This window comes from Punica granatum, chromosome 5 (assembly GCF_007655135.1).
Source record: "Punica granatum isolate Tunisia-2019 chromosome 5, ASM765513v2, whole genome shotgun sequence".
Taxonomy (NCBI): Eukaryota; Viridiplantae; Streptophyta; class Magnoliopsida; order Myrtales; family Lythraceae; genus Punica; species Punica granatum.
In genome coordinates, this window is record NC_045131.1 from 2,858,296 (window position 1) to 2,872,149 (window position 13,854).

Sequence of the window (13,854 nt, forward strand, 5' to 3'; positions counted from 1 at the left end):
TCGTATCCAATAGAGTAAAATAATTCGTACACGTTAGACTTAGGGGACGAAGGAGGAGGTGGTCAACTGCGTCAAAACTACTTCCTCCAAAAGCATATGTAAATTAGGTTTGATCAATCCTGACTTTATATTATCGGTAAATAACAAAAATGGGCCAATGACTCCTAATTTAGTTACGTATATTATTTCTTCAGGCTTCCAAGACTGAATAATAAAATTAATTATTAAGACCTCTCTTCTCTTCAAGAGCAAATCTTCTCATTTCCCCTCCTCTCTCTCTCTCCCTGTCTCTCTGATCTCTGCCCCCAACCGCGACATAACATAACATAACATGCCTCAAGTGGATCTTGTCTCGGTCTGTGCCAGCGGCCCCTGTGACGGAAAATTTGTGTGCGAGACACTCACTTCCGAGAAGGATGACGACCCCGACGCCCCGCCGGAGTCCTTCTGGCTTTCCAAGGACGCCGAGTTTGACTGGGTCGACCGGAATGCCTTCTTCGAGCGGAAGGACTCCGGCAAAGGCGGCATGACCCCGAACTTGACCAACCTGAACCCCATGATCAGCCACTCCGCCAACTCCCAGCTCTTACCGATCCCCTTGAACTTCAAGTCCAACGCGTCCATCATTGGGCTTCCGAAGACCCACAAGCCCGGGTTTGGCTTGGATTCGAAGAACCGGAGGAACTGTAGAGCGGGAAACACGCGACTGTTTCCGAAGCTAACTGGATCGGTCGGGAAGTCCGGTGCTGATACGTCAATGGTCGAGCCGTCCTCGCCAAAAGTCTCGTGCATGGGGAGAGTGAGGTCGAAAAAGGATTCAGACGGGAGAAGAGAATCCCATGATCATGAACCGGACAAGGCAAGAAAGTCCCGGTTCTTCTCGAGCTTTCAGGCGCTGTTCCACTCCGGTTGCAGGGAGTGCCGGGCAATTGCAGTGCACACACCAACAGCGGAGTTGCCTGCAAGAAAGAGCCCGGCAGAGCTTATGGCGCGTCACGTCAGGGAACGAACACCGGCAAATGGAGTCGGAGACCAGTCCTGGGATTCGATCCCGAGGAGGAGCTCGGTTGATGGAGAAGCGCCCGGTTTGGGCGGGATGATGAGGTTCGCGTCCGGACGGCGATCCGACTCGTGGGCCCCTGGGGAATGTGAACAGTGACGACTGATGAATCGGGCAGGTTTCGTATTTCGCGGGTGGAAGGCCGCGTGGGGGAGTCAGAGGTGGGTCCCACAGAAGGAAATGGTACGGCTCTCGTTGTTGGTGATTGGGTGTCCACGTGGGACCCGCTTCCCTTCAACGGGGCCTTTGGGTGACGTGGCACGTGGAATAACGGTATTACCATTCGCGTAGATTTGTTCCTTACATTTTTGTTCCATACAATCAATATATATTTATTTTGATTTTTGGAGGATTTTATATTGTCTTTCCTTGCATTGTAACATGTAATAAGCCGTTGTACATATTTTCCTTTTCCGGAAAGCCCAATATATAAGATTTACGATATTTTATTTCACATTATCATTCGTAAATAATAAATTCTTTTTGTGAGAATATAATTTAGTATTTACTCGTGGTAGACTTAATTGGGCAACTTTCTTTCAATAATAAGCGTCGGAATATATATATATATATGTATGTATGTATAGTATAGTATGATAATTTTGTTTTTTGGACAAACCAAAAGGAGAAAATTTAAGTAGGGGGGAAAAAAATGAAATGAACGGTGATTAATTAAGACGCGAGCACTTTTATGGATATGAAAAAGAGGTGGCTGGAAAGTCAATGGTTTTGGTGGATGACCTTCCACCTAAAAGTTGTGACTGAATATATGTTTATTTTCAGCATGGAAATAAATGTTAGATACAATAATATTAATATAGTTAGCTAGCTAGTTAATTTGTCGTTATAATAGAAACAAGTAGATAATTGCATGTTTTATTCGTTGTGTTGTGGATTAATTGCTGAAGTAGGACACTATACATGATCTTGAGCACATTTATATATGCACTGTCGTGCACGGCAACATGCTGCTTCGTACTGGCTCGAAAAGGCCAGTGAGCTGGAGGAGAAAATATAGAATGGGAAAGACATTGTGGGAATTAATGTACTACGTAGTTAGGATAATTTCGACCGATTTCTGAGTCAGCTGGAAGCTTGCTATGTAGATGATACAGCTTGAAAAACTATTGTTTGTACACAGTGAGGCTAATTTTATATAATTGACTAAAATAGAAGGAAGGTCAATGTCTTCCCCTGTATGTATGAATGAAAAAAATATAGTCATCACCAATTTTCAATAACATTAAAGGTGAGGGAACTTGTGAAAACGATACGAAGCTACTTCGTTCATATGATTAGTTTCTATTGATCAAGACAATTTTACAAATAAGAAGTCAATAAAAAAAAGAAGAAGAAGAAGCCCTAGGTCTCTCTCTCTCTCTATATATATATATTGTCTGTGTATATATATATATTGGATTTTTTTCCAGCTACAAAAAAAAGAGGCACAAAAGCCATTAAGGTAAGTTAATTGATTCAAACAGTTCGGTACTTATTTTCCTTAAATAATGTTTCAGGCTTGAGTTTTGTGAATGAAGAATATCCATATTTAAAGAGTTTATCTCCTTAGTGTTGAGAATGTTAATCGCAAATGAAAAAAAGGAATAACCATGCGCAGCAACATCACGACAAGCCCAATATGTCCGAGAACAACCAAGAGTGCGCCTCGTATTAGTTTCCTTCACCCGAACACAAAAGATGAGCTTGGCTCGAAGTCAGTTGTTGAGGGAGGGTGTTTAAGGTCGTATGACAACGGAAAAAAATAAAAAAAATAACCATGAGTTTATACGATGATTGGGATATTAAAAAAAAAAAACAAAAGGAGTCGTACAAGTCTAGGGAAATGAAAATGAAAACTAATTAAATGATTAGGTACACGTATTCTCACTAATGAGAATCAAACTCTAACATTTAGATTATTAGGAAAGGACGTATTGCTACTATACTACCCTCCATTTCTCGTATATTTTGGATGTTAGCCAATCTAATTAATATTAAACAACGGGAAATTTCCATGAAGAACTAATTAGGAAAAGGTTTTCCAACTGCATATGAAATTACCATGGTCAAAGAGGGCTTATTCCCGAAATTAATAATGTGAAATCCTGCTTGGGACATGCATATGTATGATAATTTCGTGTTTGCACATACGATAATGACTCGATCTCAATATTTTATATTTTTCAAGATTCCAAGATTGAATTCAAAATCGTCGTTTTTCAATTGCGTATTGATCGAGGCAGGGAAAGACTTCTAAGCCATGAGCAGTTTACGTAGAAATTGGGCATTAGTACTTTGACGCATGCAACTAATATATGATTGGGGATGGACAAAATACACACACACACACACACACATATATAGCCTTTGCTGTTTTCGTAGAGTTACTTGGGCTGAGGGTCAATATCTATACATATATCAACTTTTTTGCTTAACTCAATTTCATTACCAGAGACTTGTTCAAGTCCATTGAATTCTATTCTTGTTCTTCCATGCATGAGACAGGAGTGGACCCTACATGGACCTCAAGTCTTCTGCTATGTACACTACACACCATTCTTCACGCTTCTCGTGCAAAGAATAAAAAGGCATGCGGGCGCGTGATCTTTCGAGCATGTTTCGTAGTTCGGAAAGATATAGGAAAAAGGGAATTGTTTATATTAGCTTTGGAGAAACGGAATGGAAACGACGTGTAAAATGGTCTAATTTTGTACAGAAATTGCGTTCTATTATGTTTCAATTCCTTCCTCCGTGACAAATGCGGCTTCAGGAAGTTTCTGTCTTCTGCTACGAACATAATTTATCGATTGATCCCAACTGATGGACTAGCCGGACTTGCTTTCTGCTCTGGGCCCGCAGGCCCACAAGAGTTATTGGTGTGGCCCAACAGATGCCCATACAGCTTCCTCCTCGTTGCTTCCTTTTTTATTTTTTATTTTTGGTTTATAAGGGAGTCCCATACGCTTGTAAGTATAGAAAATAAAGTAAAATAAATGGTACATATAATCAAAGAGGGTATAGTACAGTGGTGTACATATTCACATGATAACTAAGAGATTTCAAATTCGATATTTAGGTGAGATTACTTGTACCCTTTATAAAATATGTAAGATTTATATTTCAGTATATTAAGATCATTAACTTCCCTTTTAATCGAAAAAGAAAAAAAAAGTACATAAATCCCACCGGTAATTCTGAGCAGGCGTCTTTTATCGTTGTACTAAGACCATTCTTCTCCTCGTTGCATTTTTAGGTTGTTTTTATTTTATTTATGTACTTTCCAACCCTTGCTAGTGTATATCATGACCTTAATTGTAATTCTTAGAGATTAAGCACTTTAAATTTTATGGGACTTGCTTCCATGAGCCGCAGGGCTCTATACCTTCCGATAACTCGGTATTTATTAATGTCATTTGACTTACTGAGGACTGATTATATTAAAAAACTATAAAATCATGCAAAGATTCATATTAATAGCAAAGGCTTTTAGGTTAGATATATAGGCATGAATTCGAGATTAGAAGTGCATGAATCGTGATCATCGCTAGATGAAAGAAAAGTCGGAGTTGCCTCCCTAAGCATGAAAAGCCAATTGGCGATACCCGAAACATGGTCCCTCATCAGTCCTAACCAACTAGACTAGAAGCCACTTAGGGGGCGATAAAGGTATCAGTATCGTCTCCGGATTCATAAATAGCTCACAAATTGATAAAAGTTTAGATAAGTCGGTTTGCATGCAGAATATGGTTCGATGTTCAATGGCATGATTTCCATGAGGTTTGTGGTTTGTGGAAGACAGATAATGCTTTCCTCATGCTGACATGATAAGATGGCTGTATATATATATATATCTTCATTAAAAAGTTACATAGACAATTGTCTCTTTTGGGCATTTTAGTGAGATATATATGTTGTGTGTGTGTCCACATCAAGTGAGAAAACAAGAAGAGACGAAATTGACTCAAGTGATGATGAAGAATGTCGTTCTTTCGGTGAAGTTGCTTTTCTGTGCATTTGCATGACTCCACTATTAAACAAACATGCCCTTCTGTGCACATCTCAAGCGATCCCCATAATTACTGAACACGAACCGTTTTAGACGGCATCCATTCGACATTCTGTCCGCTAGTCTTAGACCGATTATTTTAGGCGATTCCACTGGAGTCTCTCTAATCGTTTCTATATCTTTACATTTTTTTAAAATTTTTAATTTAATTTTGGACCTCTGGCCCTGTTTCCCTATCTAAAAAAATATCATGTTAAGCTTATGCCATGATCGTTACAGTACAACGGAAAACTTACTTCGGACTCCAATCCGAAGTGGATGATGCTATACGTACTGGACCGAGGTAGGTTATCCCATTCTATACACGTAACCAGCTTGTTTAACAGATCAAGTCTAACATCGATGTCGTTTTTTGGATCCTAATGTTGGACTGCACCTGGTAGGGTCAACCGTGAAGTAAACGGGAGAAGGGAGCAGTCAATTGGTGCATGAGATGTGGAATCAACCCTCGGAAGTTGGAGTTAGAAGGCGTCCCCGCTCCTGATCAGATCTCATCTCATCTAACTTTTTTTTTCGGTGTGAACCTTAATATTCGAAAGTTTAATTGGGTCCCGACTAATCCAGTCAAACTAGATCAGCCCACTAAGGGATAAAAGTCCCACAGCTTGAATTTTTTGCATTCACAAACATCCAACTGTTGAAATTATCTCATGGTGGCTCATCTCATCTAACTTTCACTGTATCCAATTGGGGTCTGGTGCCGTCCCACTTATTCCATATTTGGCATTCAACCATAAAATCGCACCTCTGTGATTCGATTTTCAGCCCCATGTAAAAATCTCAAAAATATGTGTTTTGGATTACTTCATCTAACAACTTAAACTTTTTGAATCGAAAATAGGCTTAAATCCGACAATTGAGTTAGTAGAACTCGAGTTTTTAAGTTAGAGATATGACTCAATCTCGTATAAGTTTAGTGAAAATTTAATATGATATTTTACACCACGTCAAGTCAGATAGTGAAAGCCGTGCAACTAATACTGATCATGTCTAATTCAAAATTGCCTTCCGGAGCGGACCAACACAAATGAAGGATAGTACATCATCGTGATTATCAGATGACCTCCAGCTGTTCACTTGTACTATGTAATCCAGCATGATCATTGTACCAAGCCCAAAAAGGAAAAATAAAAATAAAAATAGCATGATCATTATACCAAGCTGAACTGAGAGCGAACCATAAGTTACGATTTTCGGGGCATGACCGAGTCGTAGATAAGGCCCGATTTGGAAAATTGACGCATTCCGACTCCTCCGACTTTTATAGGAAAGACGAAATCAACAAGCTTTGTTGGGTCCAAAAGTGCACCAGCCACAAGCTTAGGGTCCTTTTCATGATATATATATATGTGTGTGTGTGCCAAGCACTTATGTAAGGAGATACAAACCCGAAACCCTCAAAAGTATGGGGAATCGCTTAACTCTCCAAGGAAAGGTTGTGAGGATCATAAAGAAAGATGGCAAAGTCCTTGAATACAGAACTCCATTGAGAGTCCACCAAGTCCTGTCAGATTTCGAGGGCCAACACGCTATATCTGAGGGGATTCCGGAGAAGGAGTATCTCCGGCTGGACTCCATGCTGGTGGGTGGCCGCTCATACTACTTGGTTCCTCTCGCGAGACCCGTAAAGATGGAGAAGAAGAAGAAGAAGAAGAAGGTAAGGTTCGCGGATCAACTAGAGACGGAAGGAGGGACAGGAGGCGCTGTGGTTCGGGTGAAGCTGTTAATCAGTAGAAGGGAACTACAGGAGCTGCTAGAGAGAGGAGCTGTTTCAGTTTCTCGGTTTAGTGAAGCCAGTGCAGTCTGCAGGGGCAATTCTTCTGAAGAGTGGAAGCCTGTCTTAGAGCATATCCCTGAAGGGAACTAGCAATTCCTCGTCCGTATTAAGGAACGGAAATATCCGACACCGTGAAAATTAAACATGGGCTGTGTTTTGTAGGTGAAACGAACTCCGTTTCCATTTCATTCTTTCGTACCAAATGTGATATGAGAGAATATTGTCTGTTCTATCTCTCACATAGAAAAGATATACGGATATAGTTTGTCAAGAAAATATACCGAATGTAGAATGAAACTTAGGAGAGAAAAGCTTTCGTCTTACTGCTCGTCACCCCACTACGCAAAGTGTGAATGTTTCTGCGTTTTCATTTCCGATTTTTCCAGGAAATCGATCCAAATTGAGCTCGCCGCTAATTCTAAACAGAGATTATCTTCAAAATGACTAGGCTAGAGTCGATCATCTCATTTTCCAATTATTCCAGAAAAAAATATGGATAACAATGTCATCTGCTCCTGCCGAAGAAGCGATTTATGCTCACTCCTTGACAATCCATAACAGAAACGGCATGGTTCGGAGTTGGGAATACCAGACAAAAGCACGAGGGCGGTGCGAAGAAATTCCCAGATAAACATAATACATCCATCCATGTTCAAGTCAAAAACGCGCTATGGAACCCCGATTGGTTTGTCTCGGTGAGATTCACCATTGACCGTCTTATCAACAACAGTCTTTAAGTAAACATGAAATTCACGTATATTTTACTCCAGCAACTGTTGCTGTGATCATGGCGTGCTGCTAGAACAGTGCTTCATCATGATACACGCACCACAGCGCAAAGTGGAGTTACTGATCTAGAGCTATTGCGCCTCATGAGGTCTGAAATTACAAGTGACGAGGGGTGAAAGGCATGCATTTTGACCATGATGAGGAAGGATAGTGGATTCCTACTATTGCCTATGGAGCATTCAGCAAAAGTCATGTTGGACCCAGCAGCTTGCCGGTTAGCATCAAGAAACGTGGCTCGCCCTTTAACCTTCCGGCACTTCGCTGAGATGTTCATATCACGGCTCCTCTTTCAGTTCTTTGCCCTTTCCAACACGATCTAAAACCAATATGACCTCCGCAAAGGTGAATCGAAGTGAGCCGATGTTTAGTTCGAGTGAGCCACGTTGAGAAGAATATCAGAGAAAATATTTTATTATAGACAATGACATACATGTCCTACTCTGCCGTGGGCAGAGTATCTCAGAATGGAAAATCAGTGAAAAGAGAACTAGAAGGTCCCTTTTGCATCTGAGCAGTGATGGACTCAAAGCTCCACTTCTAGAAGAGACAATTTTGCTCATTTCTTCTGGGCCCTAGTGGGATGGACCACTTTCGAATGGTTACATGCACTGAAACTCATTCCGACCGTTCCTTACTCTGGCAAGTTGTAATCGGTCTCGCACAACAGCAGAGATTGGAACAGGATCACTTGCCTCTAAAAATTTAATCTTCTCCAGATACTCATGTTTTTATAGTGATGCCATGAATGAAAACGTAAAGGAAAACGTGATTTACGTTTTACAGTAGATTGGTGGAGCAAAACTCATATATAACTATGATGTAGTATGTACAATCGAGAGCATTTTTTCGGTCCTTATATGTCATTACACTCATAATGACACAGAGGATTCCTGCCCATTTTCTTTACAGAGCGAAAGAGTCGATTTATACTATGTAACTCAAGATCCTGATTGAGGAGCTACTGTTCCTTCCTCTCTACCTCCAGAGCAATCTCATTGCGACGGCTAAATGGCAGTGTAAAAGGCGGATTATACTGCAACCACAAGCCACACAATTCAAACCATTTATTGAGCAACGAGTATATAGATCCAGCTGAATGAATCTTGAAGGGCCTTTTGTCAAACTGAGTAAAAAGTACAAACCATCTAAACCATACCTGTGCAACTTCCACAGAAGTGCCTGGTTTTACTCGAAACTCTCTGTCACTTTTCAGAGCCTCTCGAAGTTTGCGTTCCCGCTGCTGAATGTCTTCATCAGTAACAAACCCTGATATTAAGATCATGAAAAATGAATGGGATCAGAATCGCAGTGAAGGATTAAAACATTTGGAAGCGAAAGGAAAGGGGTTGATCGACATCATATCGATTGAGGGTTCTCGCAAGTAGAAGACCAACCAGAAAAGGCAACAACTGCAACGGTTTTCTTTGGGACCTCTTTGATCCTCACAGACGAATCCTTAGGCAATGGTAAGTTGGCACCATATTTTGACGGCATGACAAAGGACATCTGCCACTTCTCTTGATCATTCACCTGAGCTTGATTACCAGTTATTTCTAATCAGGTTCTTGTAAACAAACAAACAAACAAAAAAAACTTCAAAACGCGATGATTTTAAAGCATGCAAGATAACAGGTAAGAAGATAAAAGATTAGCAAAAAGCTTGAGGATGAACATAGCGACGATCAAATATTTATTTGCTGAGGATATCCACGTTAGCAATCTCACCTTCTTGGTTATCACAGGTGTAGTCATTTCCATTCTCTCCCCATCAGATTGAGCTTTGCGAGTATAGACTGGTGTAGTCATCTCCATCTTCTCGTTTGTCGTATTCTGGAATAAAGATAATTATCCAAGCAAGCATATATTAATATATAAAATTATTTTTAAAGGGCAGAGGTGATACTAAGGAAACTTCAAGTACCTTACCGAAGAGATACTCAGCCAAGACGTTAAATGATTGAGATGAGCCGCTGAAATCGAATCCAGTTCTACCAGGCATCGTTGTTTCTGCTATATAGTAAGGCTGTTGCCATGATTATACTTACTTGTTAGACATAGTGCTCAAGATACATATAAGGAGCTTTGCATAAGCCGAAGAACAGGCAAGGGAACGGGGCACAAGGAGTACATTTTCAGGATGTCTGAAAAGTGAAACAAATTCAGAAAAACTTTCAAGAGTAGACATATAATCACAAAATCTGCTACTAATAGTTTTCGAATAAACACGAATCTCAGCCAGTCGTGGCAGTTGAACAGCTGAACTGGCCAAACTGAACAGACATGAAAACCGCTAACAACCAAAAACAGAACCAAAAGGCTCCAGTTTTCAAAACACAAAGAAGCTGATTAACCGGTGGCAAATTTACAACGTTGACTGGGGAGATGAAACATTATGATTGCATTACTAGCACGCAGCAAATCATATAATTATCGATACACATGATTACAGGAACATTGCAAAGACATGAAAGATCACTGAAGAGATGAACCAAAAAAGAAAAATTGACGAATAATTCTGTACAAGGTATGAGAGGAAGCCAAGCACTTCCTCATTTTACCTCGACTTCTCTGATCTCGTACTGGTCTCTCCTGCTAAAAACTTTGAACTTTACTGTCTCAAGATCAGGAACTGTATAAAAATCCCATATTTAGTACTTCCTTGGACAAAACAAAGCAGACAAATCCAATTTTTTCTCGAAGTGTTACCCGACATCAGAGCTTCCTCTAAATTCCGGCTGTCGAACCTCTTGGGGAACACGTACTTTGCGGTCTCTGTTGCCAAGTCCATCAAGACTGCAAGAAGCCACCGCCGAATTCGACCACAGAATCATAAAATCATACACGCATCAATCGGACCGACTTAGAAATTAAGAGAAAGAGGTCAGTTTTCGGTGTAAGAACATTTACGTCGCTGAGAAAGTGACGAAGCCTGAGAAGTGAGGGCAAACACGAGAGATATCCGAGCTTCTGAGGCTGAGATGGGCCTCTTCCGTGGAGGAGAAACGGCAGCTCTGTCGATGGCCATGGACCTGATCCAGCCAGCTGAGCAGAAAGCTGCAGTTCTCGGGTTTCTCGAATTGGACGAAGCGAGATGAAACGGGCATGTTGGAGAAGGGGAGATCACTGAAGGCTTGCAGAGCATCATCGTTTCCGGTTGTTTGGTCTATAGGGTTTTCGAATTTCGGTTGATTGGGTGACTGATTTTTGCCGCGGAGGGGACAAGTGGTGGTTATGGATTTTCCCGGGAACCATTAAGTTTTATTAATATATTTTTTTTCTCGTTACTTTTGTTTTCAAAGGTAATAATGGAAAGATAAAAGGAAAAGGAAAAACGAGATTTTTTCTTTTTCTTTTTCTTTCCTTGGCTTACATCCATTGTTGCTAAATTACATTCGTGATTTACCTAAGATAATTGTATTGTCAGCATCGACGAGTACTTGATCCTGTACCTGAGCAAAGCAATTGTGGATTCATATAATAAGTAGAAGGGATTGACAGGACGACCAGCGTAACAACCTCACAAGGCGTAACGTGGAATTGTGGATCAATATATAACCCATGTAACTGGCGATATCACCGATAGCCAAACTGAAAGCCCAAGGAACTATGCGATGGTAAGAGGAACCTACACCTCGAGAAGTGAAAGATGCCATATTCATGTTTCTGTCCGGTTAAATCTAGTATATTACAGCCGAAGAAGAGACATAGTGGATCTAAACTGAAGATTCACCTTCTGTTCAAACAAGCTGGACACTCTGGCCTAGTAACATGTTTGACAAGAAGTGACAAGCCCAACTTGCTGCTAGGAATAGACACTGGCCCCGTTCGAAGAGAGTAAGGACAATAGGGATAGCGTTCAGCATGCCAGGCGCAGGTATATATGCTGTTTCCGGGAATTGACTAATCTTTGAATCTACATTCCAAGATTCAGAATGGAGAAACTCGGGGGTAAGGTAGAAGAAGAAGGGAAAAGAGGGAGGACATCGCTATTCGGATTGCCTTTGCCCCAATACTGGAATGTGTTCGAACAATTCTGGCAACTATTTGGAATCAAGAAGTAGGGAAAATGGTATTGACTATGGATTTCCCTTTCCGCGGTACAGAAGAAGGGCTTTTCACTTGGCCGCTCAAAATCTTACTTCTTATGCAATGCCGGTTTCATTCCATACTCCCCAAGAGCTCTGTGGTTGCTTTGCTGCGCTCCTGTAGATGCATCGTGGATAGGGTCAATTCACAGCTAAACTCGACACAATAATGCACGGTTCTTTAGGATAGTCTTACTCATTCAGTTGCATTGTTGTCGGTTTGAATTCAGAAGCGTGCCCCTACCGGGTCTTCACTTGAGCTGAATCACTCAGAAAAACAATCTGTCATGGCAGACTATGAATGTCCTTACATAGATAGCTTCATTTCCAATTCTCTATATCAAACATGGTTAGATGCTTTGCTGGACATTTGGAAATATTCAATCAAATTTAAAACGTCCAGCATTTTTGCCATGTCGAGTTAACTTCGATTACTGATCTAAGGACGCACAGGCGTGGTTGCCCGTCATATTACTTATATTAGTAACATTCTCCTATATCATCCTCCCTAAAACTCAGTATTTCACTAAACTAAATCGCCCCTCACCCTATTCATGCGATTCCTAGACTTGTTCCTGATCGAATTTGTTGATCAATATTTAGTCTATCGTTGGGTTACGCTCTCATATCTCTTGCCAGCCTCTACCAGATTATGCAAATCAAGGAAGGGGATGCTTAGAGCATGTAGAGAATTTCAAACGCAAGTTACAGTTCCATATATGGAATAATGGGCGCATGGAACTAAGTTTCGAGCTGAAATCAATGGCACAAAGTCCATATGAGACATAAAAACCGAATCACAGAACTCATAAAATTTTCTGGCCATCTCTTTCATCAGGAAAAATAGTATTTCATCACAAATATATATAACAAGAAGGGGGAGAAATACATAGTCTTCCCTCACAGTGGTTCCCCAAAAAAAAAAAAAAAAAGGCAACATGAAATTTCAATTTTTTTTTTTCCTTTCCATTGGGGTGAGAAAAATGGAAATTAACAGGAGAGGAAAAATAAAAATAAAAATAAAAAATCAACACCTGTTCTCTATTCGTAACCCGCCCGTGTTGGCCCTCCGCCCCTCCTCGACGAGGGCCGCCCGAGCTGACATGATCTTGCCTGACATCAACTGCGCATCGAACACGGAGCAGTCCACCCAGTCTTTGAGCAGATCCTCCTGGCCCCATATATCCGGTATCCACACCCGGCCCGCCACCTCGGTCCTATGCCTCTTCAGCCTCTCGCGGCCATTGTCCTCCAGCTTCAACACAGGCCACTCCTCCTTCCCAAAGGCATCATCGACACCACCACCAACCATCAATGGACTCATCGTCGAGGCCATTTCACCCGGCCATATCGAATCGTCCTTCGGCGCATCGGATACTAGAGACAAGATCTCGGGCTCCTCTTTTTCAGTCCTGTCCTCCTGAGGACTAGGAGTTTCTACGGACTTTGACCGCGGCAGCTCCGGGGTATCACTGCTGGGTTCCTCCGACCATCGGGAGCTCATTTCAATGAGCTCTTTGCTCATAGATGAAGAAAATGATACAGTACACAAACAGTAGACAAAAATGCTTCCCCTTCACCTCCTTCAATTTGGCCTCTCTCTTATTCTTCTTCTTGTTATGTTTCTCTTTGTAATTTCCAAGTCTGTCTGCTTCTTCTTCTTCTTCTTTCGTTCTTCCTAATGATTTTGGTATCTTTTTTGCGTGTGAAGGGGACGAGGAGGAGGAGGAAGAGAAGAAAAGATTACATGGAGGGGAGCGTGTGTGGGAGTAAAGAGACTTTGGAATTGGGTGGGGAGTTCCGTTTACACGTCACTAGCAAATTGAGTTCTTTTGTATGGTAAGTGACAAGCGTACGTGTCCTATTCGAAATTTGCATTATGAGAATCCATTTTGTGTGGCCTCACCTCGCCTTTTCCTCTCCTCTCTTCCGGTTATTATCGAGACATTATTATATGATCTCGATTTAATATACTATATTCAATGTCCACATATCCTTACGATTAATATGTAATTTAACACTCAATAGGTAATTAAAGTGCATGCCGTGTGTTTGAGATTATTGGACATTATTATTC

At 41.1% G+C, this 13,854-nt stretch overlaps 4 protein-coding genes across 4 annotated transcripts; 2 read left to right on the forward strand and 2 right to left on the reverse strand.

The window, feature by feature from the left end:
• Positions 1-331: 331 nt before the first annotated feature.
• On the forward strand, positions 332-1,314 carry LOC116207836. The gene is made up of 2 exons (XM_031540930.1): positions 332-1,104; positions 1,179-1,314. The coding sequence occupies exons 1-2, from the start codon at positions 332-334 to the stop codon at positions 1,312-1,314; spliced, it is 909 nt and encodes a 302-aa protein (XP_031396790.1).
• A 5,170-nt stretch (positions 1,315-6,484) lies between these two features.
• On the forward strand, positions 6,485-7,226 carry LOC116208616. The gene has a single exon (XM_031542146.1). It carries the CDS (start codon positions 6,532-6,534, stop codon positions 6,991-6,993), a length of 462 nt encoding a protein of 153 aa, XP_031398006.1. The 5' UTR covers positions 6,485-6,531; the 3' UTR covers positions 6,994-7,226.
• A 1,253-nt stretch (positions 7,227-8,479) lies between these two features.
• Positions 8,480-10,939, reverse strand: LOC116209518 (heme-binding-like protein At3g10130, chloroplastic). The gene is made up of 8 exons (XM_031543173.1): positions 10,600-10,939; positions 10,399-10,485; positions 10,251-10,321; positions 9,614-9,715; positions 9,418-9,522; positions 9,087-9,222; positions 8,849-8,958; positions 8,480-8,725 (listed from the first exon to the last, which is right to left on the reverse strand). Exons 1-8 carry the CDS (start codon positions 10,835-10,837, stop codon positions 8,651-8,653), a joined length of 924 nt encoding a protein of 307 aa, XP_031399033.1. The 5' UTR covers positions 10,838-10,939; the 3' UTR covers positions 8,480-8,650.
• Positions 10,940-12,583: 1,644 nt separating this feature from the next.
• On the reverse strand, positions 12,584-13,590 carry LOC116209519 (protein BIC1). Its single transcript, XM_031543174.1, has one exon. It carries the CDS (start codon positions 13,300-13,302, stop codon positions 12,805-12,807), a length of 498 nt encoding a protein of 165 aa, XP_031399034.1. The 5' UTR covers positions 13,303-13,590; the 3' UTR covers positions 12,584-12,804.
• Between the last annotated feature and the right edge of the window lie 264 nt (positions 13,591-13,854).

Coding starts and splice junctions, on each gene's coding strand:
- LOC116209518 (XM_031543173.1), bottom strand. CDS start 10,837: ATGATGCTCTGCAAGCCTTCAGTGATCTCCCCTTCTCCAACATGCCCG. Junction 9,523..9,613: donor CTGAGTATCTCTTCGGTAAG/GTACTTGAAGTT, acceptor TCTTTATTCCAG/AATACGACAAACGAGAAGAT. Junction 9,223..9,417: donor CACCTGTGATAACCAAGAAG/GTGAGATTGCTA, acceptor AATCAAGCTCAG/GTGAATGATCAAGAGAAGTG.
- LOC116208616 (XM_031542146.1), top strand. CDS start 6,532: ATGGGGAATCGCTTAACTCTCCAAGGAAAGGTTGTGAGGATCATAAAG.
- LOC116209519 (XM_031543174.1), bottom strand. CDS start 13,302: ATGAGCAAAGAGCTCATTGAAATGAGCTCCCGATGGTCGGAGGAACCC.
- LOC116207836 (XM_031540930.1), top strand. CDS start 332: ATGCCTCAAGTGGATCTTGTCTCGGTCTGTGCCAGCGGCCCCTGTGAC. Junction 1,105..1,178: donor GGTTTGGGCGGGATGATGAG/GTTCGCGTCCGG, acceptor TGAATCGGGCAG/GTTTCGTATTTCGCGGGTGG.